At 40.4% G+C, this 25,921-nt stretch overlaps 1 protein-coding gene and 1 long non-coding RNA gene across 3 annotated transcripts in view; both read right to left on the bottom strand.

The window, feature by feature from the left end:
* Window positions 1-1,927: 1,927 nt before the first annotated feature.
* The window catches only part of LOC128686349 (arylsulfatase H), a 66,371-nt gene continuing 42,377 nt past the window's right edge, over window positions 1,928-25,921 (bottom strand). For both annotated transcript variants that reach the window (XM_070095469.1, XM_070095468.1), the window contains exons 8-12: window positions 25,677-25,852; window positions 8,203-8,387; window positions 6,268-6,379; window positions 3,293-3,476; window positions 1,928-2,394 (exon numbers count right to left, since the gene is read on the bottom strand). In XM_070095469.1, coding sequence (XP_069951570.1) covers window positions 2,259-2,394; window positions 3,293-3,476; window positions 6,268-6,379; window positions 8,203-8,387; window positions 25,677-25,852 — 793 coding nt within the window. In that variant the 3' untranslated portion in view covers window positions 1,928-2,258. The remainder of the gene's footprint in view (window positions 2,395-3,292; window positions 3,477-6,267; window positions 6,380-8,202; window positions 8,388-25,676; window positions 25,853-25,921) is intronic.
* LOC128706639 (uncharacterized) lies at window positions 9,664-11,865 on the bottom strand. Its single transcript, XR_008409887.2, has 2 exons — window positions 9,924-11,865; window positions 9,664-9,788 (listed from the first exon to the last, which is right to left on the bottom strand). It is a non-coding gene; the product is annotated as an uncharacterized lncRNA (long non-coding RNA).

The raw sequence follows: 25,921 nt of genomic DNA, 5'->3' as shown, positions 1-25,921 counted from the left end.
GCAAGGTGTGACAATAGTTTATCTGGCTAGGTTTACATTTGGTTATGTCTGCATCAGCTAGTGATGTTGATGCAGCCTCTCGGAAATACTTGTAACCCAGCCGGAGCCTGGCTGTAGTAACATCAAAGAGTCTGCTTATTTTATTGGATGCACCATAGACACCTGGCTCCTCCTGCACGAAAGAATGATGACAAGTGGACCGACCAGTGTCTGTCTCCCTCGGTTTCAAGCCAGTGAAGTTCAGTTTAAGTTCTTTTCATGTTATTGTTCTCAGCCTGCTAATTGACAGCCCAGGATTGTTATATACTCCCTTCTGGAAGTCATATATATGCCTTTGCCAGTTCATTTCTATCATGCATCTGAAGACCAATGTGAGATGGAATCTACAGATGTTCCCTGACTCCACTGTGTACAATCCTAGCATACCTGTCTGGCTTTTGACAACCATGCCACAGTTGGACCCATTGTGCCTCTGTAATCTTTTGACTGCTCACAAGATGAGTATGGAATGTATAGTAAAGACATTAAACTAAAAAACACTCCCAGGATAGCCTATCCCATACACATGAGAAATGGAATTTTATGAAGATATCTCCATCATCCCAGAGTGGAGCCACATTATATATAGAGGACAGATGAAAAAGAGGGGGAGAGAAATGTGAATGACATAATATATCTAAGCACATACAGTAATGTATAACAATGAATACATAATGGCCAGTCTCTTATAAGTGAATACTAAGTATGGAAAACTAAAGTTAATTGCCCACCAAGTTTCAGCGAGTGATTCATCTTCCATTGTTACAGTATTTGTCAGGGTTCAGCTCTAGTTCCTGGGTCTCCTGAAGTTGACCTACACTGGTGCTTCTTCTGGAGCATTGATTTACATTTCTTGAGCCTTTGGAGGATGTTAAACTACAGGTACTAGGCTTCTTGAGTATGCCATTGAAAACACTTCGATCTTATTTTGACACTTGTAATGAAATAAAGATAACTAATATCACCATATACATAGGAAGAGCCTAGGTAGTAGGTTGGTAGACAGCAGCCGCCCAGGGAGGTACTACCGTCCTGCCAAGTGAGTGTAAAACGAAAGCCTGCAATTGTTTTACATGATGGTAGGATTGCTGGTGTCTTTTTTTTCCGTCTCATACACATGCAAGATTTTGGGTACGTCTTGCTACTTCTACTTACACTTAGGTCACAGTACACATACATGTACAAGCATATACTGTATATACACACACCTCTGAGTTTTCTTCTATTTTCTTTCTAGTTCTTGTTTATTTCCTCTTACCTCCATGGGGAAGTGGAACAGAATTCTTCCTCCGTAAGCCATGCGTGTTGTAAGAGGCGACTAAAATGCCGGGAGCAAGGGGCTAGTAACCCCTTCTCCTGTATATATTACTAAATGTAAAAGGAAAAACTTTCGTTTTTCCTTTTGGGCCACCCTGCCTCGGTGGGATACGGCTGGTGTGTTGAAAGCGTGTTGAAAGAAGAAAGATTTAAAAGTCTCTTGACTGCACATGAGTTGTTAAGGCTACAAACCATCTCTACAGAATATTATTAAATTAAAAACTAGGGCTAAACCAAAATGGGTCACACAGCACCTGTACAGAATAATAAGTGAAAGCTGGAATGGAATTATAGGCAGAGGCTGGAGTGGGTTTGAAGATGAATTTCATATCTTCACTAGATAATAAACTTGAAAAAAAATGTAATACTGCAGTACAACGCTTAAGTTGGTAGGTTACTGCAGTAAGAATTTCCGGTGAAAGTTTTGAACATTAGTGGTACCATGTAATATATATTTGTAAGTAACTCTGATACTGTCAAGGCACTCACAATTATGAGAGCAGGCATTTTACCCAAGCATAAAATGTCCGAATTTTCTTCAGTTACTTGATAAGGATAAAATAAATCGCTGTTTCCTTCGACTGTTCAATTTTATTACACAACACAATGAGACAAGTTCAATTAACAAGCATTATACAAGGAGGACTGCAATGTAAGTCACATACAGCACCCACACCTTAGGTCAAGATATGATGTGCAGAGAATTTTGTTGTCCTAGGATTGATTATTGAGCAAGTTGTGGGTAGGTAACACGTACTGAAAAGCAGTACTGAATAATTTATCATGTCATTTTTATAATCACTGTTAGATTCTTCATTTTTATCTAACTCGGTTTCCATTTTAGAGAACAAATAATAACCCAAATAGTCAATAAAATTATGAGCACTTATGTCACATTATTGTCAAAATAAAGAGAATGGCTGAAGCCAAATTGAATGCATAGTGTTGGCAACATTTTTAAACTGTGAGGGTGGGTAAGGCACCCGCACTCTCCACTCAGCCAGAAACTGCTTCAACAGCATAGTCACCTGCACATATCTGCAAAATAATGAAATGTTTAAGGGATTTTGTACACCCCATTATTACATTTTAATATGGACATTTATAGCTACAGTGAAGTCTCATTATTCAGATCACACTTATAGGATTCAGATTTTCATAATTGAGAAAATCACAAGGTCCTCCTTTCTCTTAGGGCAGTACTACAGAGCTAAAGTGGCCAGTGCCAATCTGAATGTCACAGGTCAAACCCCAGGCAATCTGCTATTCCATAAATAGCTCCATTGTTTTTTATTTTTTGCTCTATCATGTAAAAGTCCAGCATGCCAAGCACAAGTACTCGCCTAATTGTGATTGCAGGGGTCGAGACTCGGCTCCTGGCCCCGCCTCTTCACTGAGTGCTACTAGGTATGAATGTTCTTGCTTCTCACAATTTCATAACATTCATATTAGAATAAATTTCACAATATATATCTAAGCAAAATTATTTGACCAATGAAAATAATCACTTTGTATGACTTTTTTGGGTTATCCTAGGTTATTTACACATGTTACTATATATGGACCCTTCAGTGGAGGCTCCTTGATGCTGGTGATGGGGCTCTTGATATAGGGAATTGGATCTGTACTCCAGTTCCCTGAATTGAGCCTGACTCCCTTCCCCCCCCCCCTCACACATGTGCTGTATAATCCTATATGGGTTTAGCACTCCCCAATGAATATAATAATAATAATATGTATGGTAATTTGTCTGACTGTACGTGTACCTAAATAAACTTAGTAAAATTTTTTTTAGTAAATGAAAATAATAGATCAATCAATCAATCAAAATACTTTTTAAAAAGCATTATGTACGGATTTCCTTTAATATGACCTTCCATTAGTTGGACTCACAAATTAGTAATTTACCATACAGTAATAAATATTGATTACTTACTGAGAGCTGTTTGTAGGAATTGGATGATCTTCATATGGGTCTTCCTTGAGGTTAAAAAGTTCAGGCTCATAATCATAGTCTTCTATATCAAAACACGAGCAAAATGTCCCGATGCCCCAGCCACACTGCGTACTCCCTGGCTGCCACTTATACCCCACCAGATTCATTTTGTATGCCAAATTTCCTGATTGGAAGTATATTTAAATTGAAGATATATAAAGGCAAAGGGGATAAAAGAGAGTGCAAAAATTATAGGGGGATAAGTCTGTTGAGTGTACCTGGTAAAGTGTATGGTAGAGTTATAATTGAAAGAATTAAGAGTAAGACGGAGAATAGGATAGCAGATGAACAAGGAGGCTTTAGGAAAGGTAGGGGGTGTGTGGACCAGGTGTTTACAGTGAAACATATAAGTGAACAGTATTTAGATAAGGCTAAAGAGGTCTTTGTGGCATTTATGGATTTGGAAAAGGCGTATGACAGGGTGGATAGGGGGGCAATGTGGCAGATGTTGCAAGTGTATGGTGTAGGAGGTAGGTTACTGAAAGCAGTGAAGAGTTTTTACGAGGATAGTGAGGCTCAAGTTAGAGTATGTAGGAAAGAGGGAAATTTTTTCCCAGTAAAAGTAGGCCTTAGACAAGGATGTGTGATGTCACCGTGGTTGTTTAATATATTTATAGATGGGGTTGTAAGAGAAGTAAATGCGAGGGTCTTGGCAAGAGGCGTGGAGTTAAAAGATAAAGAATCACACACAAAGTGGGAGTTGTCACAGCTGCTCTTTGCCGATGACACTGTGCTCTTGGGAGATTCTGAAGAGAAGTTGCAGAGATTGGTGGATGAATTTGGTAGGGTGTGCAAAAGAAGAAAATTAAAGGTGAATACAGGAAAGAGTAAGGTTATGAGGATAACAAAAAGATTAGGTGATGAAAGATTGAATATCAGATTGGAGGGAGAGAGTATGGAGGAGGTGAACGTATTCAGATATTTGGGAGTGGACGTGTCAGCGGATGGGTCTATGAAAGATGAGGTGAATCATAGAATTGATGAGGGAAAAAGAGTGAGTGGTGCACTTAGGAGTCTGTGGAGACAAAGAACTTTGTCCTTGGAGGCAAAGAGGGGAATGTATGAGAGTATAGTTTTACCAACGCTCTTATATGGGTGTGAAGCGTGGGTGATGAATGTTGCAGCGAGGAGAAGGCTGGAGGCAGTGGAGATGTCATGTCTGAGGGCAATGTGTGGTGTGAATATAATGCAGAGAATTCGTAGTTTGGAAGTTAGGAGGAGGTGCGGGATTACCAAAACTGTTGTCCAGAGGGCTGAGGAAGGGTTGTTGAGGTGGTTCGGACATGTAGAGAGAATGGAGCGAAACAGAATGACTTCAAGAGTGTATCAGTCTGTAGTGGAAGGAAGGCGGGGTAGGGGTCGGCCTAGGAAGGGTTGGAGGGAGGGGGTAAAGGAGGTTTTGTGTGCGAGGGGCTTGGACTTCCAGCAGGCATGCGTGAGCGTGTTTGATAGGAGTGAATGGAGACAAATGGTTTTTAATACTTGACGTGCTGTTGGAGTGTGAGCAAAGTAACATTTATGAAGGGATTCAGGGAAACCGGCAGGCCGGACTTGAGTCCTGGAGATGGGAAGTACAGTGCCTGCACTCTGAAGGAGGGGTGTTAATGTTGCAGTTTAAAAACTGTAGTGTAAAGCACCCTTCTGGCAAGACAGTGATGGAGTGAATGATGGTGAAAGTTTTTCTTTTTCGGGCCACCCTGCCTTGGTGGGAATCGGCCGGTGTGATAATAAAAAAATAAATAATACATTATATGTCAACTATAAAGTACAAATGGGTACAGTATACACATGAAAAAATTGATATTAACCACTGACATGGTCCACTGACCTTAAATGTTTCTCGATAATTTTTTTTATCTTTAAAATGAAAGTTGGCACAATGCTAGTTCAAAGATACTTACCAGCAGAAAGCTATAAACCTTGGAAATCATGGTGCAAGTAATCACTAACAGATCATATCACAGCAGGGATAATATTAAAATACAGTATAGCATAATATTCTGGGATTGGCGAGGATCAGCAAAGTCAGAATACATATCCACAACGTTTAGGATACTTGCTATTATAACTAATTTTCTCAGGAATTCTTGTTATCAAGAAAGACTTGTGGGGTTACTACATGAGCTACATATTTCTTCAAATAAGACATTTTCACACACATTACAGTTTCTTGATTTCTGCCCAACTTAATATTACAAAATTAAATATAACCTAGATATGCTAAATTATCATAACCTGGGGGTATGATAGGTTAGCATAACCTCTTCTTACATATAGTCAACCAATAATAACAAAGTAGCATGAATAGGGAGCTTACTTATGGCAGCAAGGGATATATAATGTAATCCTTTTAAATTTAAATCGTTGGTATTCCATGCATACTGTTTAAGCTGGAAAATTGGTTAAGATGAAAGACTCCAATATGTGTATTTGCCTCTGAAAATGCAGTTGTATTAAACAAAGACTTTTTACTAATATGTATTGTTCAATAAACCAGCACTTGAAGGAAGGGTAGAGGTCATCCCAGGAGTGGTTGGAGGGAAGGGGTAAAAAATGGTTTTGAGTTTTAGGGGCTTGAGCTGCCAGCATGTTTATGTGGCTCTATTAGAAAAGAGTGAAGGGAGACAAATGGTTTTTAATGAATGTGCTGTTTGAGTATAAACAAGGTAGCACTATGAAGGGATTTAAGGAAATTGAATAGCTGGACTTTTAATTCTTTAGGTAGGAAGTCCAGTGCCTGCACTCTTGAGGAGTGGTGGGGATACTGGAGTTTGGATGGGCATCTGAACAGTGAGGTCAGCACACTTCTGACAGGACAGCAATTGAGTAAGTGACAGTGAATATGTTTCTGGTGTATTGAAAGGTTTCCTACCTCAGTGGGAGACAATCTGTGTTAAAAAATATATTTATTTTACCATGAATAACCCTAACAGCATGTATGTCACGACCACAGTGGTGCAGGAGGGAACGCGACGCTGGTGGCTCTCCATCAGTCAGTAATTTTGCAATGCTCACTCCATCCAGGTCCTGAATCAAGTAAATAAAAATTAGTTCTTAAAGCTCATACAGTTATTCTTGATTATGGATACTTGTACAAAGGGTTTTTCTAAAAGTCACTGGTAACTTTTTTTTATAAAGATAATAATATGTACAGTACTGTATATTATACATGTTAAAATTAAGAATATATATATATATATTATGAATATGAAATCAAGTACTATATTAAGACTATTCTCCATGGGGAAGTGGAACAGAATTCTTCCTCTGTAAGCCATGCTTGTCATAAGAGGCGACTAAAATGCTGAGAGCAAGGGGCTAGTAACCCCTTCTCCTGTATACATTACTAAAGTTAAAAAGAGAAACTTGTTTTTCTTTTTGGGCCATCCTGCTTCAGTGGGATATGGCTGGTTTGTTGAAAGAAACAAGAAAGATCAAGACTATTAGATATCACTTTCCTAGATAACTGATACAGCTCTAAAGAGAGCGAAGCGTTGTCCCTATAAAACTTGTTCTGCAATTTGTCTTTTCATTATCTTAACTTTCTTTATATTAACTTTTGAAGATAAAGTATATGTAGAGAATCACATGATGAGCTTGATATTACATACACCCACATGGCTAGAGCAACTGTATTCACTATGTTTCACTACAGTTGCTCTGATATCAAATGCTCCTGCCATGTTCATGTTCCACACATACATCAGCTTACATACACTGCATTATTCCCACCAGATTTAAGACCCTTTAAATTCAAGAATTTCAACAAAGCACTGAATTTTCATATGAGTGGTCTGTGTATTGTGTGTTTTTCATGCACCAGCAAACTTGAATACAGCTTCTCCTCACTTAACAATGGAGTTCTGTTCCTAAGACCACATTGGTAAATGAATTAGTCACTAAGTGAGGAGCATATTATAATGGTAGTGGGTTTGTTTCAACCATCTTTGATATTGTTTTAATGTCACCTTTGCACCATTGATAACATTTCTGGTATATTTTTAAATATTTATACAGTAGTGTACTGTATACTGTAATACACATAATAGAGGAAATAACTCTTAATATTCATTATTTAGGTATGCATACTGGTCAGAAAGCCCATCGTAAGTCTGAGCTGTCGGTAAACAAGTACGTCGCTAAGTGAGGAGAGGCTGTATTGTATTTCCTCAGTGTATTGTGCTGTGTTAAGAGTCTTGACAGTTGGTATGCTTGTCTTTATTAAATCCAATGCTCACATACTCTATGTCCTCTAAACTCTTAGAATTAACATTACGTATGAGATGTGTGTAAAGCAAAGGTATTGGAAAGCCAAGACGAGGCATGTTGCCTGGTTTGGTCATTGACAAGGCAATCTTTGATTCATCTAGAATGCTTGCAGAAATGGTGCTGGAAAAGCATAAACTGGAGTTACCTGTATATCAGAACAGTATTCTGTATTTTTCCCCTCTTCATGGATTGTATTAGGGTATGAGAAATAGAGTGATAGATTATTTTATGTGATTAGCTTCTCTTAGATATATATTCTTACTGTTTGTGTGAGGGATTTTGCTCATTATTATTATTATTATTATTATTACAACTGTGATACACAAGACCAAGAGCTTGGCCATTGTAAAGTAATTATCCTGTAGTGTATAGGTCATTAAATATATGGTGTTTTCAGCTGATTACTGCAAATACTAACGTGAGTCTCGTATAACTCCAGGACAATTAATACTGTAGCTTGCCATTAATCTTATTGTTGAACAAGCTAGATGGTCATTAACTTCTTTAAGGGATAAGAATCATAGAATTAGGAGCCCTGTCTGGAAGGAATGAAGTAGTGGTACCGGTAATCATGGACATACCCTAGGAGACAGGTGAGGCAGTAGGTCAGGCAGAGATGGAAGGCCAGCCAGGTCAAGCAGAGTCGGCATCATGTCGAGTAGAGAGGTGGGAGTGTCCATAGTTACCCCAGCAGGCAGTTGTCCTGTCCACCTGTAGATTCCTGGTACACGGATCCCACCTTCCGCACCTCCCATACCCTTGCCACCTGTCAGTTGGAAGAATTAGCTTTAAATATTATTACCGATTTCAATTATGCCTTCTCTCTGACACAGATTAATTAAATTCAGACGTTTCTGTGTTTATTGTGAGGCTGAGCATAAAAGTTTAATTGTGAGATTTTAAATACTATTTCAATGTTTAATTTTGGAAATCACTGAGTATTACTGTAGTACATAATGACAAATCTAACACTTTTTCTAATATTCAAATATTAATTTGATAGTTTTACTATGCACCTCATACCCATCCTTTTGGAGGTAGTCAAAAGATTAGAGGTGCATACAGGGCCGGATTACCGCATAGGCAAACTAGGCATTTGCCTAGGGCCCCGCGCATTTGGGGGCCCCGCGGTCCAAGGGTTTCAGGGGCTCATCCAAGACTGTGCACATGGTGCAAGTGCAAAGGGGTCCCTACCTAAAAAGTTCAAGTGTTTAGAGAGTAAAATTGATTTTTAAAAATTAATCAAAACAAAAATAAATAATGAAATAAAATAAAAATAAATAAACCTAACCATAGATGGCAACACTCAACACGCCTTTGTTTACATCAGAACAGCTGTGTTTTCCCGCTAATGGGTGAGTATGGGAGATTCCTCTCCAATTTTCTGTAGTAATTACACGTTATCTAGACTTGTACTGTGACAAATTAACTGAAGTGTTGTTGATAGACATTGATGTGTATGGATAAATGTTTGTTTTCGCCTCTAAATGACAGGCAGCCTAAATTTTTTTTTTTTTTTTCCTTTGCTCGATTTCGTTGATTTTTTTACCAGAGACTTTAGGCATATTGAGCCTCATGTGGTGAAAGTTGCATCAAGATCGTCCAATAAATAAAGTTATAAAAAATAAAAATGTGAAAAATTGGACATGGCAACACTTATAGCAACGTAAGTCAATATTGGCAATCTCGAAATCATTGTTGATAATCACAAATGATAAAGTAATGCCAAATTGACTTTCTAATGGATATAAATAATGCAATAACATGTTTTATGGTACCCAAAAAAAATATTATTATGTCTTGACTTTATTTAATTTTTTTTTTTTGCACTTTACATCAATTTATGCAAAATTGAAGGGATTATTACCCAAGACAACTCCATTAGAAAGTCAAACAGGGTCCCCTGAACAACTTTTGTAAAATTCAGAATGATCGGTTCATAAATAATGGTTTTACCTCAGAAAAATACAAATAAATGCACTTTTGAAAAAAATCAACAAATACATTGAACATTACTATACAGTGGGTAAAAATACTCATAGTGCCTTTATACGTTTATTGAGAGTAGAACTGGTTATATAGACATTATTCCTGAAGTTTCATGAAGATCCCTTTGTCCTGAAGTTCTCTGGTGGCCGGCCAATCATAAAAATCCATCCCAATCAATCTGAAAAAAAAGAAATGAATTCTCAAAATCTTATTCCCAGTGATTATGTACAGATACATGTAATTGCACCCATATATGATATTTATACACATACCAATATAAAAATATACCAAAAAAACACTAATAATTACGTACCTATGACTGGATGTAGGTGGACACATGATTATCTAATGTCCTCCAGGCTCGTAGGACGTGTCCAGCTCCCTTTTCCTCTTCATTCCTCTTTGCTTCCGTTGTTCCTTCATGTTCTCCATTAATTCAAGTTGTTTTTGAGTCACTGCTGAACGTTTGTAGCCCAGTGCTGTGTCCAGACAGCTCCTCACATATCCACTATTGTAGTCAGCAACAGCATGGCTGACTGCGAAATCAGCATGCCTCTTGGTTTGATATTTGGCTTTATTGCAGTAACACCATATGCGGTGATGCAGACTTTCATTACAGTTTTGCGTTCTGCCTTTTATACAACGCTGTAGTAGTTGTGGTAGTAGTAGCAGTGGAGGTAGTAGTTGTGGTAGTAGCAGCAGTGGAGGTAGTATAGGTAGTAGCAGCAGTGGAGGTAGTAGTTGTGGTAGTAGCAGCCGTGGTGGTAGTAGTTGTGGTAGTAGCAGCCGTGGTGGAGGTGGGCATATTTGCGGGGCTCCTATATTTTGTCTTCCTTGTTTCTGAACGTGAAATATCTAATAGTTCAGTAGCAGTGAACAAGGACAGGTCTTGAGAGGAGGGTGGTGATACTAGCATCGTGGCGGCGTCACCAACCACAGCAGCTGCTGCTCTCTTTGCTTGTATAGACCTTATCATTGCTTCTATGTGCCTTTTCCTCTTGCTGCTAATGTTCTTGGCAAACTGTTTCTTCTTTGCAGGCATTGTGTACCAAAAATGTATACAATGAAAGGCAAAAAGTAACGTCCCAAGGGTAGTCAGCTGTCAGACAAAGTGACACACCCCCTCTCTCTTCAGACTTCCAGTCGGCACTGACTTGATATGGTGTGAGCAGCTCCTTCTCACAGCTAACCTGATGTTGCCAGTTACTATTTAGAAGATCTAGCTAAAAAATACACCAAAAAAAAAGGAAAAAAATACCTGTGATACTGTTTTATGAAGCGAGTCGCGCTGGAGCACGTGTTATTGTTATGGTCAGCTGGGCCGCGTCATGCTGATGACGTAGTTGCCATTGTTATAATTACGATAGCTTTATATGTAATTATCGTACAGAGACGAGGCGCACACCAAAATGTTGCCAGATCTTTGCTCTATTTTTTGGTAAGATTAACTCATTTTTCATATTTTTTCGATTTTTTTGGTGTATTTAGGCTCAGACACGGCGGCCTGCGGCCTTAAGGGAGGTACCTGATAGGGTTACTTGACCAGTAAAGACACATGGACCAGTAAAGACGCATTTTTGGTAAAAATACTATAAAGAAAAACCTAAAAACGCAAACTGACTTCCGTTTGTAGGTTTTAAAAGCACTTCGTCCTGTCTTTAAGTCTTTATCATTTCAATAACAGATCTCAATTGATTGATGTTCTACATCACTTCTGTCGCAAATGCTTAGTTTTCAAGTTGCGACGGAAGTGATGTAGAACATCAATTAATTTACTACATATTTCCCCAGAAACACATAAGCCACATCAGAAAATCGTTCGTTGGGTGAAACTGAAAATTGTCCCTGCATTCTTTAATTCTCACGTCCTTATCTATGGTGGTAGGCCATATAACATGCAAAACATAATGATTAGTTTAGTTATGAAAATGGTAATATAAATACCATTGTGCATTGTTCTTGGACTCGGTATGATTTCTGTTTAAGTAAATTGGAGATCAAGGAGGATGAATTAGTAAAATATTCGTAGCCCTAATCATTAACCTAATCTATGGTAAAAGTTCTGTATATGACTCCTTTCTGGTAACGTTTTGAATTTTTAGATGCGCAGCCAGAGGAAAGGGGGCTACAAGGGCCATATCCCCCCAATTGACAGAAAAAAAAATTTAATAATTAAAAAATTAATAATAATTGATAATGAAAAATTTGTATTTGCATGATTACAGACAGTGATACATCCTCATTATGGCATCTCGTGAACGTGATGTTGGAAGTTCTTATGCAAGTGGGTCACAGAAAAGAAAGAAGAAAATTCAAGAAGAAGAACAGAAAAAGAAAGATGTAAGAAACTGCAGAAAGATCACAGACATGATCACGAAAACAGTTTCTGATGTTACCAGTACAGTTGAATCTGCAGATACGTCAGATCATACAGGAAGCCCTCCCTCCATTATTTCTCAGCCAGCATCTACTTCTTTTGTGTCTCCTCTCAATGTCTCAACGGACATTTCATCCACAGGATTTGTCTTAAAAGATCCTGCCTCATGGCCAAATGTAATCCCAGATTCTCTACGTAATGCTTTCATTGCAGAAAACTTCAGTCAAACTCTGAACATTGACGTTAGGAAATCAGCAAGGATTTATGATGATGGAAGTCGTCATTGTTTAAAGTCATCTATGTTTTATAGGAAGCTTGCAAATTCAGAAACTGTGAAAAGATCATGGATGGTACACTCTGAAAGCTCAGCATGCAAGCTATTTTCTACCAAAGAAAATACCTTCACACTGGGGTTCAATGACTGGAAAAATTCCAAGCGTTTCGAGGAACATGAAAACAGCACCACTCACAGGAGCTGCATTTTAGCCAGTGTATTTCGTGCACAGAAAAAAGGCTTATTGGATTCTCATTTGGAAAATCAAACTGAAAAAGAGCATACTTATTGGAGAAAAGTTCTAGAAAGAGTTGTTGCTGTTGTAAAATTCTTAGCTCTAAGAGGACTTGCTTTCCGTGGAGAAAATGAGGTTTTTGGTTCGGAAAACAATGGCAATTTCCTAGGGATCATAGAACTGTTAGCACAATTGGATCCATTCTTAGCAAATCATGTGTCACGCCTTGGGAATGCAGGAAGAGGCACTGTATCTTACATGTCATCTACTATATGCAATGAATTTATTGAACTGATGACTAAGAAGGTCCTCAATAACATCATAGCAGCTGTGAAAACTGCAAAATACTTTGCAATAAGTGTAGATTCAACACCAGATATTTCACATATGGATCAATTGACATTCATTGTTCGCTTTGTCGACTCCAGTGGTAAGCCTGTAGAGCGCTTTATAAAATTCATTCCTCTTTCAGGCCATGATGGAGAAACAATGATGAATGTAGTACTGAATACTCTGCTTGAACATGATCTCTCTATTATGGATTACCGTGGCCAGAGCTACGACAATGCAAGTAACATGTTGGGTAAATATAATGGATTGCAAGCCCGTATCAAGCAAATCAACCCACTTGCTGAATATGTGCCCTGCTCAGCACATTCTCTTAATCTTGTTGGGTCATGTGCTGCGGAGTGTTGTGTCGCTGCAGTTTCATTTTTTGGACTTTTACAAGCACTCTTTAATTTTTTCTCTACTTCAACGCATCGGTGGAGTATACTGAAGTCAACCATTCATGGAGATGTCATCAAATCATTATCAACAACAAGGTGGTCAGCGCAGCATGATGCAACACATTCTTTGAAAGACAGCATTGCTGAAATATGTTCTGTTTTGATCCAAATAGCAGAGGATGAAGACCAGACAGCAACTACAAGAAGCGAAGCAGCCAGCTTAGCATCAAAATTGGAAGATTTTGAATTGGCCTTACTCTGTGTGCTTTGGGACTGTATACTGGAACGGTTAAATGCCACGAACAAGACACTTCAGAAAATTGAAATTGAAATGGCTACTTGTGCTAACCTCTATGCAGGCTTAGTGGAATTTGTAAGCTCACTTCACAATGATGAAGCTTTTGAAATGTTTGAAGAGAAAGCTAAACTGCTGGTGAAAGACTACAGTTACCGGGCTGATCATCAGCGGTCAAGGAAGAGGAAACGCAATTTTGAAGAGCCAGACAATGAAATTGTGTTGCTACCAAGGCAGAAATGTAAGACGGCTACATACTTCGTCATTCTGGATTCACTGATTACAGAATTGGTGAAAAGAAAAGAAATCTTCCAGAATCTCAATGACAAGTTTGGATTTCTGTTCAAAATTACTACTATGCCAGATGCAGAATTGAGAGAAGCTGCATTAAAGTTCCCCTCAAGGAAGGTTCCTTGATGTTGGTGAGGGGCTCTTGGTTTAGGGAATTGGATCTGTGCTCCAGTTCCCCGAATTAAGCCTGAATGCCTTCCACATCCCCCCCCCAGGTGCTGTATAATCCTCCGGGTTTAGCGCTTCCCCCTTGATTATAATAATAATAATGCATTAAAGTTGCAATAACACCTTTCAGCAGATGTTCAGGACACATTTGTTGAAGAAATAGTTCATTGTTCTGGGTATATGAATCAGATTAAAGCTCCACCTGAAAAAAGTGCACCCTCAGCTGCTTTGAAACATTTAAGAAATGCAGGTATCTCAGAAACCTTCCCTAATGTTGACATTTATGGGTGGTGGAGAGGTGAGCGGATGGCAGTCATTTGTGTGTATGTGCCGGCTGAGAATGATGTAAGGGTAAAGAATGAATTTGTGAATAACGTATTGGTATATTATTTGCGGTCATTACCGTCAGTGACAATAGTTGGTGGCGACTGGAACTGTGTGGTGCGCAGGAAGGATGTGGAACCGAGAGGGGCAGGGTGTTTTTTGGCAGGTTTAGGGGATCTATTGAGAGGTGTGGGATTGAGGGATATAGTTGATGGAGGGGATTGCGAGATAGAGCACACTTTTCATAGAAAGGGATATGCTGCACGATTAGATAGGTTGTATGTGACAAGGGGAGTGAGGGTGACGCGGGTGCAGACGGTGAATGTCGTTTATTCAGATCATAGGGCGGTTTATGCTGATTTAAATTGGGACGGTTTGCCTAAGAGATATTTGGGGTACTGGAAGCTGAATGTACGACTACTGGGTGAGGGGGTGGAGGGAGGGGATTTTGAAAGTTTGTGGGAGGACTTATGGGGTGGGGGTAAGAGTGCAAGCGATTTATTGGGGTGGTGGGATGGGGTTGCAAAGACGAGGATCAGGCAATACTATGTGCGAAGGGGAAAGAATGAGGCATGGATGACATTTGGGCTTCAACAGTATTTAGAGGGGCGGTTGCAGGGTTGTTATCAGAGGGGTGCTGTGACAGGTGTGTATCCAATGGAGGAAATTGAAGCATTAAAGTGGCAGATAAGGGATATGCACAATGAGAGATTTGATGAGGTGAGGGTGCAAGGTGGGTTAGAGGAGGCGATTTGGGGTGACAGGCCGTCAGCCTGTGTGTTACGGGGTCAGCGGAGACGCAGGTTGGCAATGGAAATTGATAAGCTGGTAGTACACGAGGACTTAGGTGGGTATACGAAGGGTCAGGAGTTGAGAACTACTGAGGGTATGAGTGGTTTTATGGATAGTTGGTTTGGAAAATATTTGAGGAGTGTAGGAGTGAACGGTGAGGATTTAGAGAGATTGGGAGAGAATGTATCTTGTGTGCTGAGTGGAAGTGATCGTATGGCATTGGGTGGGGATATTGAAGAGGGGGAGGTATGGAGAGCTTTGGAGAATATGGCGAGAGGTAAAGCGCCAGGTATAGATGGGTTACCTTGTGAATTCTATGTGAAGAATTGGAGTGTGTTGAAGGATTTTTTAGTGAACCTGATGAATGTGATGAAAAATGAGGGGAGGATGGGCGAGTTGCAGCGTACTGCAGTAGTAGTATTGATTCCAAAAGGGGAAGGCCCTACTACAGTGCAGAACTACAGGGCGTTGTCTTTGTTATGTGCTGATTATAAGATATTCGCAAAAATCTTGGGGAACAGGCTGAAGTGCGTGATAGATAGAGTTGTTGCGAGAGGTCAGTATGGGGTGCCTGGAAGGACGATGTATGAGGGACATGGAATAATAAAAGATTTTGTGGAAAGTATGGAGGGGGAGAATGAAAGGGGGGGAGGTGTCTTAGCATTGGACTGGCAGGCTGCGTATGATTGCGTAGAACGAAAGGCACTGTGGCATATCTTACGGAGGCAGGGTTTTGGGGAAGAGATGGTACGTTGGATTGAGACTTTGTATAATACGGTAGGTGTACGTGTGCAGGTGAATGGGAAATTGGGTGAGTGGGTTTCAATGGGTAGAGGCATAAGGCAGGGTTGTCCTCTGTCTCAACTGTTGTTTGCTTGTATACAGGACCCTTTTTATAGGGCAGTGGGGCGATGTTTAGGGGAGGTACGTGGTGTGGAGAATGGTGGGATGGGAATAATAGGGTATGTGGATGATACAACAATTCTAATGAGCAGGGAGGAAAGTTTACATGAGGTGGAGGATGTAATTGGTGGTTTTGAAGGTGTTACAGGTTTAAAAGTGAATGTGGAGAAATCGAAATTATTGGTCTTAGGGAATTGGGTAGGGAGGGCGCGATGGGACACAGCTGTGCGTTGGTGTGTGGTGGATAGATTAAAGGTGTGTGGGATAATTTATATGGGAAATGCCGGGGAGGCACGGATGCTTAATTCTGGGAGGGTAGTGGATAGGTTGGTGGGTAGGTTAAATGTTTTGAGACCCTTGCATTTGACGATACATCAACGTGTAATAGTGGTGAATGTGATGTTATATAGTATGGTCTGGCATGTGGCAGCAGTATATCCGTTGGCAGGACCGGACATTAATAGAATGCTAAAAAAGGTTTTTCGATATATATGGGGTTCTGGGTGTGATTGGTTGGGTAGAAGTGTTGTTATGCTACCGGTCGACAAAGGTGGATTGGGTTTAATAGATATAAGATTAAGGGTTAAGTGTATATATTTGAAGAGGGGGGTTCTCCGAGTGGAAGGTCGTGTGGGGAAGGGCGTGCAAGCATTATATGAGGAGGCACGCAGGTGGTGGGTAGGATCAGAGATGAGAGAGTGTGAGGATGTGCTGCGAGCTTTATTGTATGTTAGAAATCCGTCTAGGATACGGGTAGGTGTGCTGGAGCGTGCTGTAGGGGTGAGGGTGATTGCAAATGTTGAGGGCATATACCCAATGTATGCATGGGGAGACATTTGGGTAAGGTTGCGGTTGGTGCGCATCAGACCAAGAGTGAGAGAGGTAATGTTTCGTTTCCTTCATGGAATATTGCCGTCTGGTGTGGTGCTTCGGGAGAGAGGGTTGATGGTGGAGGACGTATGTAGGGTGTGTGGGGATAGGGAGACAGCTTTTCATGTAGTATATTTTTGTAAAAATTTGGAGTGTATACGGGAGTGGATGGGTGGGATTTTGAGGAGGGTGGGTGGGGGAGGGATATCGGTATTAAGGGCATTGAGTTTAGATGTGGGAGGTGTGGAAGAGTCTGTGCAGCGTGCTTTGGTGTACATCATAACTGATTTTGTTTTTGTATCATGGGCCATGAGGGGTAATGGGGATTGGATGGTGCGAAAGAAGGTATTGGCTGCAACAATGTACAAAACACTTAGTCGTAATAGGGGGATATATGGAAGTAGATGGGAAAGGGTTTTTCCTGAAGGATATCGAAGTATGAATGTCAGAGGTTTGTTGGCGGAGTAAGGAAAAAAAAAATAAAAAAAAAAAAAAAAAAAAAAAAAAAAAAAAAAAAAAAAGGGGGGGGGGATGTGTTCGGATTTTCAGGGGTTGCATCGGGCTCGTCTCAGAATTTGGGAATGTATGAGGAGTTCCGTGATATGGTGTGAAATGGCAGCGTAGTTGTGGAGTGTGTTTTAAGTAAGTTTGTGGTGGTTTGTAAGGGAAAAGTTACGATTTTTATATGGTTATGGAAATGAGCAATATTTGTGTGCATGTGAAAAGTATACTGTCATACTCAGAATGGTATACTGATGTATGTTATGGATAAGTTAAATTTGGAATATGTTGTAATGTATTATCAGAATTGGTGGTTGTATTAAAGCAAAGGACATGCGGGCGTGATAAATATGTCTGTGTACCAAATGTACTGCTAATAATGAGATAATGTAATGTGTGTGATTTTTATCATACATCAAGTGTATATAGCAGTATGTAAGAGAGAATTTCATGTACTCAGTATGGGTTGTATATTGGTATTTGGTGAAGTTCAATGAATATTATTGACGAGTGTTGGGTATATAAGGATGTGTTGATGTACAATGTGTCAAGTAGGGTTAGGATGGTGGGGCAAGAACTGCTGAGGTCTGTAGAATAAGAATATAGTCTTGTTAATGTTTAATAGTAATGACTATGTATATTTCATTATATAGTAGAAGAAGTTTGTTATTTAAAACTGGAAATTATATTTGAAAAATATTACTAAATATACGTGATTGTGTAAGTTCGTTTGTGGTGATGAATGTAGTGTATGGACGTGAGGTGGGATGAATGTAGTATATGGAAGTGAGGTGGGATGAATCATTTGTTATATTGTACTGTGTTTAGTTTTTCTGTGGTGAGGTGTGGAGATTATTTTCAAACCTTTATTTGTTTCGTAATTATTGAGGTGTTACGTATTATGTATTGATATGAAGTTTAATATACAACAATAATAAGTGTGTAAAGAATTTTTGGATAATTGAGAATGTCTTCGTACATACAATTTTATGTAAAATGTCAATACCTGTGACATTCTTTGGGTTATATTGCATATTGTGTTTATGGCTGCAATTTTGGATGTAATAAACCCACCTGTATATGAAGCTGTGGGCTGTCTTAGTTTAGTTCTTATGTATAAGTTTAGTGCTACGGTAGGGAATGTGGAGTTTTCTTTTGTTATATATAATGGATACGTTTCATTGCTTACATTGTCTACATGTATAACTATGTATTGCGTTTTTCAATAAAATATAAAAAAAAAATGTTGACATAGTGTATCGCCTTTACCTAACACTTCCAGCTACTAACTGTGAAGGAGAACGTTCATTTTCTGTTTTGAAAAGAGTGAAAAACCAGCTCCGTTCAACAATGAGCCAAGACAAATTGTGTAACCTAGCCTTGTTATTATTATAATCAAGGGGAAGCGCTAAACCTGGAGGATTATACAGCGCTTGGAGGGGGGGGATGTGGAAGGCATTCAGGCTTAATTCGGGGAACTGGAGCACAGATCCAATTCCCTAAATCAAGAGCCCCTCACCAACATCAAGGAACCTTCCTTGAGGGGACCTAGCCTTGTTGACCATTGAGTCTGATCTAACAAGAAATATTGATTTTCAGAATATAACTGATGATTTTGCCAATATGAAATCCAGAAAAAAGTTTATTTAAGAAGTGCCTGTGAATATAAACAATTCTTTACTTTCCTGAGTTTATATGATTTGATAGTCTTATGCATGATGCAATGATAACAATAATGGTCAGTGATTTATAAAGGGAATAATAGTGCTGTAGTAGTTATGCTGAATATAATAGGTACATGATGTCACTACTTTAATAGCCTAATCTAGTAATACTATGCTTGAGTTCAGCAACAACCATTGAGTAGTGAGGACGTGCGCTGCTCATTGGGATATCAACATGGCGGAACATACAGTACGGAGAGTGAATACTATCTGCATAGAGCTGGTTCGTGGTACGTTAAGTGGAGATACGATGAACGTCCTTCTCCCTAACATCATCAGGGATACATATGGTATTCCCAACGAGGAATTGTATGGCGTCGCCCTTAATGGTTTAACAAGAATCTTTGTGAAATTTCTACGAGTCGATTACTACACAAGAATTGTCGAGCATTACCAGGAACAACGCATGAGTGTGAATTCAACGATGGATGTTGTTTTACATGACGTCTCTAAGTACTTCACATGGGTGAAGGTACGGAATGTACCCTTCGAGGCTACGGCTTATGGCCTGCAGGAGTTTTTTCGAAGTTATGGGACAGTGCATTCTGCAACAATGGGGGTGTGGAGGGATGGTCCATATGAAGGAATGCCGGAAGGTTCTTACACCCTTAAAATGACCTTAACAAGGCCTATACCATCCTATGTTACGATGATCGGTTGTAGAACACAGGTTTATGTGTACTATGCTGGGCAACGGAAAACATGTCGTCTATGTAGCTCTTATGAGCACATGGCAGCCCAGTGTCCTAGGAGGCGGGCTTCTCGAATTCTCGACACTCCAATTGTGATTCAACAGTCGTGTAATTTGGTGCCTGGCTCTGATGCCTCGGGAGGCCGGAGGAATGACCTCTGGAGCGAAGAGGTCGACCGGGAGGTGGCGGCGGCGGAGACATGTGTCACTCTCCCAGGGGCGTCGGGGGAGTTGAAGGTGACATCTGAGGAGACTTTCGTCCAGGAAGCTTCAACCCAGGATGGGTTATTGGCAGATGTGATCAAGGATTTTTTGGATGAGGAGGAACCCTGTGCAAAAGGTGTCCTCAGTTCATGTGAAGCTGGAACTTTGGAGGGACAACAAATTGTTGAGGAAGACTTGAGTAAGATTGGGCGGGAGCATGTGGTGGCCGTGGAGGTACACCAGGAGGATTTGTCTGAGGGTGATATGTGTGTAAGTGTGAGTTCTAGGAAACGAACTGCGGCATCAGAGATAGATGAGGTCATTACCCCAGGGCAGAGGCCGGGGAAGAAGTCATGGGCAGCGGTTGTGGAGCCGAGGACACATAGTGGTAGAGGTGTGCCTGAGTTGCAAATTGGGAAAGGGAGGGGGGAGGTGACTGCACAGGAAAACTCGAGTGGCAAAGGAACACGTAATATGAAAAGTGCAGTGGGTAAATCCCAGAGGCATAGGGGAAAGCCGCCCCTTCTGTAATTTTCAGATGTGTCACGCTTAATGTTAATGGACTTAAGACTGAGGTCAAGAAAGTTTGGTTGGAGTGGTTTTTAAGGCGGTTTGATGTTGACATATGCTTTTTGCAAGAGCATAATCACAGGGCTGGTAGTGTGTTGAGGGTGAAAGGATATCGGATGTATGTAACCAGTGGTTTGCAATTGAAAGGTGGGGTAGCAGTTGCGGTAAAGGAGACCAGCCCCTTGCGTGTCATCGGTTGGGAAGAGGGGGGGGGTGGGAGGATCGTGAGGGTGGATGGCGTCTGGGGTGAGAGTCGAGTTAGTTTCGTGGGAGTTTACATGCCAGCAACTAGTAATATCAGGGTAAAAGTAGATTTTGTCAGAGAGGTATTGCTGTATCACTTGAGAGGTTTGCCTGCTATAACAGTAATAGGAGGTGATTGGAATTGTGTGATTAGGAGTGGTGATGTCGAACCGAGAGGGGCGGGTTGTGTGCTGAGTGTGCTGAGGGATGTATTGCGAGATATTGGGGTTGTTGATGTGGTGGGGAGGGTGGGTTACCTAGTGGAGCACACGTTCGTCCGTAGGGGATATGAAGCGCGATTAGACAGAATTTATATTAAGCAGGGTATAGATGTTGTGAGGGTGCAAACCTTCGATGTGGGGTTTTCTGATCACAGAGCGGTAATAGCAGATTTGATGTGGGATGGAGTGGTGCGTATTTATTCTGGGTACTGGAAATTAAATGTAAGGCTTCTTAAGGAGGAGGGGGAGGGGCCTTTTTTCAGTGATTGGTGGTTGCCTTTTTGGGAGGCTAGGAACAGGGAGATAGATCTGTTAGATTGGTGGGAAATGCAGGCAAAACCTGGAATAGCGAATTTTTTTAAGGCTAGGGGACGAGAGGAGGCGAGGTGGCGTTTTGGGTTGCAAAATTATCTGGAGGGACAGTTGCAAGATTGTTATGTTGGGGGAGGTGGTAGGAGGGATGATATGGACAGACTGCGGAGTAGAATAGCTGAATTACACAATGATAGGTTTGATGCAATTAGGGTTAGGGCGGGGTTAGAGGATGTTTTGTGGGGTGATAAGCCGTCTGGGTATGTTTTACGTAAATTTCGGGACCGACAGAGTGTAACCACCATTCTACAATTGGAGACAAGCCCTGGGGTGGGAGGGTATCCAGTGGGTCGAGTCCTATCCAATACGGAAAGTATGAGTCTCTATGCTGATAGTTGGTTTAGAGAGAAATGGAGTTGGAGGGAGGGGGGTTCCTGGGAGGGTATTTTTGAAGGGGGGTTCCATAGCGTTTTAAGTGAGCAGGATAGAGTGGGGTTGGAGGTTGGTATAAGTGAGGTTGAGGTGGAAGAGGCAGTTTTCGGGATGAGTACCGGGAAAACACCAGGGATAGACGGTATACCAAATGATTTTTATAGAGCACATTGGGGGTGTATTAGGCAGTGTTTTGTTAGGCTATTGGACCATATGTTAACTAGTGGGAAGTTGGGCATATCGCAAAGTACGGGTGTCATAGTTTTGGTGCCAAAGAAGGGGGGGGGTAGAGAGTTGAGTGCTTACCGTGCAATATCTTTGATGTGCGCTGATTACAAGGTTTTTGCGAAAATTTTGGGTAATAGACTGAAGAAGGTCATGGGGTCGGTGATACATGGGGGACAGTTTGGTATCCCGGGGAGGAGTATGCGGGTAGGTCATGGTCGTATTCGGGATTTCCTTGAGGGTAGTAATAAGGGAGGTATTCTAGGTCTGGATTGGGAGAAAGCTTATGATTATGTGGATAGGGAATTTTTGATTGAGAGCATGGTGAGAATGGGTTTTGGAGGGAGGGTGGTTGGATGGGTGAGGACTTTGTATGAGAATGCATCAATGAGAGTACAGGTAAATGGGAGGTTGGGTAGTTCAGTAAGCATGGGAAGGGGTTTAAGGCAGGGGTGTCCACTCTCCCAAATACTCTTTGCATGTATGCAGAATCCTTTCTATGTTCTGGTTGATGGTGGGATGGGAAGGTTGGGGGAGAGTGGAGGATATTGTGGGAATATTGTTGGTTATGTAGATGATACAACTGTTTTACTTAATGGGATTGAAGATTTAAGAAAAGTGGGAAGGGTAATTGAGATTTTTGGGAATGCTACTGGGATGAGGGTTAATAAGCAGAAATCACGGTTGTTGGAGGTAGGCGCTTGGGTAGGAGGGACCTTGGGGGAGGAGTTTGGTTGGATAACTGTAGATAGGCTAAAGATTTGTGGGATTTTGTTTTTGGCAGATGCACAGGAGAGCAGGAGGGTTAATTCAGAAATGGTAATGGACAGAGCTTTGAGTAGGCTGAGGGGTCTAAGGGCCGGGGATGTAACCTTGCATCAAAGGGTTGTGGTGGTAAATACGCTGATTTATAGTAAGGTGTGGGGAGTGGCGGAAATTTACCCATTAAGAAGTCAGGATATTATGGAAATGCAAAGAAGAGTCTTAAGGTATGTGTGGGGCTATGGGAGGGCGTGGTTGGGCAAAGATGTAGTAATGACTGCGGTAAGGCAGGGAGGACTGGGATTGATTGCATTAGGGTCTAGGGTGAAGGCGCTATATGTGAAGCAGAGGTATATTCGGGCAGCGGGGGAAAGGGGTCTTCGGGTGGGGGAGGTGATGGGGGATATCCGTAAATGGTGGGGTGGCAGGGACTTAGTGGAGTGTGAAGACATGTTGCGGTTTATGTTAAAGGTATGCAATGTTAAAAAACTCAAGGTAAAACGGTTAGTGGGTGTGGGTCGTCGTCAGGAATTAATGCAAGGGATGGCAGTGTATCCCACATATGATTGGAGAGGGATATGGGTGGAATTTAGTAAATTAAGAATACCGGCAAGAGCGAGGGAATTAGTATATAGATTTCTTATGGGGACGTTAGCATCGAAAGAGGTGCTAAGACGAATGGGTTTTGTGAAAGAGGCGTCATGCGCTTTTTGTGGGGAAGTTGAAACGGCTTTTCATGTAGTATATTTTTGTTCTGCATTGGAGGTGGTAAGATTGTGGTTGAAGAGGGTTTTCTTTTTATTGGGGGGGGGAAAGATATCACCCCTTAGGGCTTTAATGTTAGATATGGAAGGGGTACCCAAGGAGGTGGGAAGGGCTATCAGATATGTAATAGTTGATTACTTGTATGTTTCTTGGGGGATGAGGGAGGTGGAGGGGAACATTAGGATAAAAGCGTTGGCGGCGAGTTTTTATAGGACAGCATGTAGGAACAAACAATTATATGGGGGAAGGTGGGTAATTAGTTTTCCGGAGGGATATCGTGGACTTACTGTTGAACGTTTACTCCGTTTGAGTATGGGGTGAGAGGCAAGGGGTTGGTCTCTTCAGTGGTGCGCCCTCTTGGTGTGATTGGAAGCCTGGTGAGGTATGGTTGATTAGTTTGCACGGTGGTTGATGTGGGTAAAGTTTATTGTAGGAGTATGTAGACCTTATGAATTTTTGTAAAATCACAGTCAAAAGTTGTATGTGATTTTCGGTTTTCCCTTATTGTTATAAGAATCATTTTATATAGGAAGGTTTATATTTATATGTATAATGTGAGGTTATGTCTTATATATTTTTAATCTGAAGATAGATTTAGCCTTGTCATACATCTCTTTTTTTTATTATTGTATTGAATATGTACATTATGCACTATGTACGAAAATATATAAGTATTTGATGGGGTTTATATATCCCCTTATTTTGTATGGAAGGTCCTATTATATATTGAGTGTTAATCAGTAACATTAACTTTGTGTATGTAGGTGTGTTTGGGGGAACCAATGTCTTTGTATAGTTCTATCATAGATTGTAATATTTAGTTTATTTGCAGACAAGTCATTTAGCGATTTATTTCTATGTATGATTTAGTTTGTTCTTATGAATAAGTGCACATACACGTATGTGTATATGCATGCGTATATGTATACATATATGATTGCAGGACTCGTTCCTACATGTCTTATAATGACCCTGTTATTTTAGTAGAAATTGTTTTCAATGACCATTCATTAGGAAATTAATGTATGTTATTTAGAATGGGGACTGTACATACGGGGGGGGGGGTAGAAGTGTCAGCTGTGTCGGCACTGACAATAATGAGGGGGGGGGGGTAGAAGTGTCAGCTGTGTCGGCACTGGCAATAATGAGTATTGTAAAGGAGTTTGAAGATTATGTGGATTAATAATATATAAATAACAAAGTGGAAAAAATAATGCAGATTGTAGGTTTGGGTTTTCCTTGGTTATAATAATAATGATGTAATCTTACTTAACATAGTTACATTGGATGTAATGTATATGGGATGAGGGACAGGTGTGACAACACAACGTTAATCGTCTGTGTTCATTTAGACAATGAGATTTATAATTTTGAGTAAGAACTGATACTGTGTTCTTTTATTTATTTAATGTATTGTGTTGTTTTAATAAAAATATAAAAAAAAAAGTAATACTATGCTGTCTTGAGTTTATTCTCTTTAAAATGCATGATTTAACAAGATAGTTATAATGGCTGTTGGTAAATGGTTTTCGTTGCCTTGATGTACTTTCCCTATTAAATTTAATCTAAATAGCCAGAATGTATTTAATTAGACCTTAAACAGGCTCACACCGACCCCCCCCACCCCCAAGCTGGAAGGGGTCGCTTCGCTTACCCGTAACTCAAAGGGGCCCCGCCAATCTGAATAGCCTAGGGCCCGGAGTGCATATAATGGGTCCAGGGACTAGGTCCCAGCACTCTGTTAGCTAAGCAGTTATAGTAATAATAAATAATTTAAAAAATAACACATTTCAATTACAGTACTATTAGTCACACAATGAATTCAGTCACAAACTACTTTGCAGTGAAGTAAATTCAGTGTTACAGTCACTCTGGTCTAATACACTGATAAACATGTACTGTTAATCAAGTTACAAGTTACAGATGTCCACCACTTTTTGTATTTCACCAAATTTCGTAAATTTAGATGTAGGCCCTGATATTGCTTGTGCTGCACTTGCCATTTTAGTATGTGCAGCAATATTTCTTGTAAATTCATGAATATCAGTCTTACTGATGTTTCTAAGGAGAACTTCCACAAATCACCTAAGAGTTACTCTTTAATGGTTACTCTGTATAATTCATTTTCCTATCCTATAATAGATAAGTACTAAACTGACCCTTGAAGTGGCCATTGTAGCCTCCAACACGTTGGTCATTCTCGTCTACAGCTTCGAGGTGACCACCATGGTCGGAAAGGAAGTAAACAATAGTATTTTCATTTAAGCCATGTTCTTCAAGGGCAGCCAAAATGTCTCCCACGCCTTGGTCCATTTCTTCAACATTATCACCATATCTGCAATCAAGAAATTTTATGAAGATAAGTGACATATACCGTGCTAGAAATGAGAGAAACCAAAAGCAG

Source organism: Cherax quadricarinatus, chromosome 50 (genome assembly GCF_038502225.1).
Source record: "Cherax quadricarinatus isolate ZL_2023a chromosome 50, ASM3850222v1, whole genome shotgun sequence".
Lineage (NCBI taxonomy): Eukaryota > Metazoa > Arthropoda > Malacostraca > Decapoda > Parastacidae > Cherax > Cherax quadricarinatus.
The sequence above is the reverse complement of the archived record's forward strand: the minus strand, read 5'-3'. Positions and strand labels throughout refer to the sequence as shown.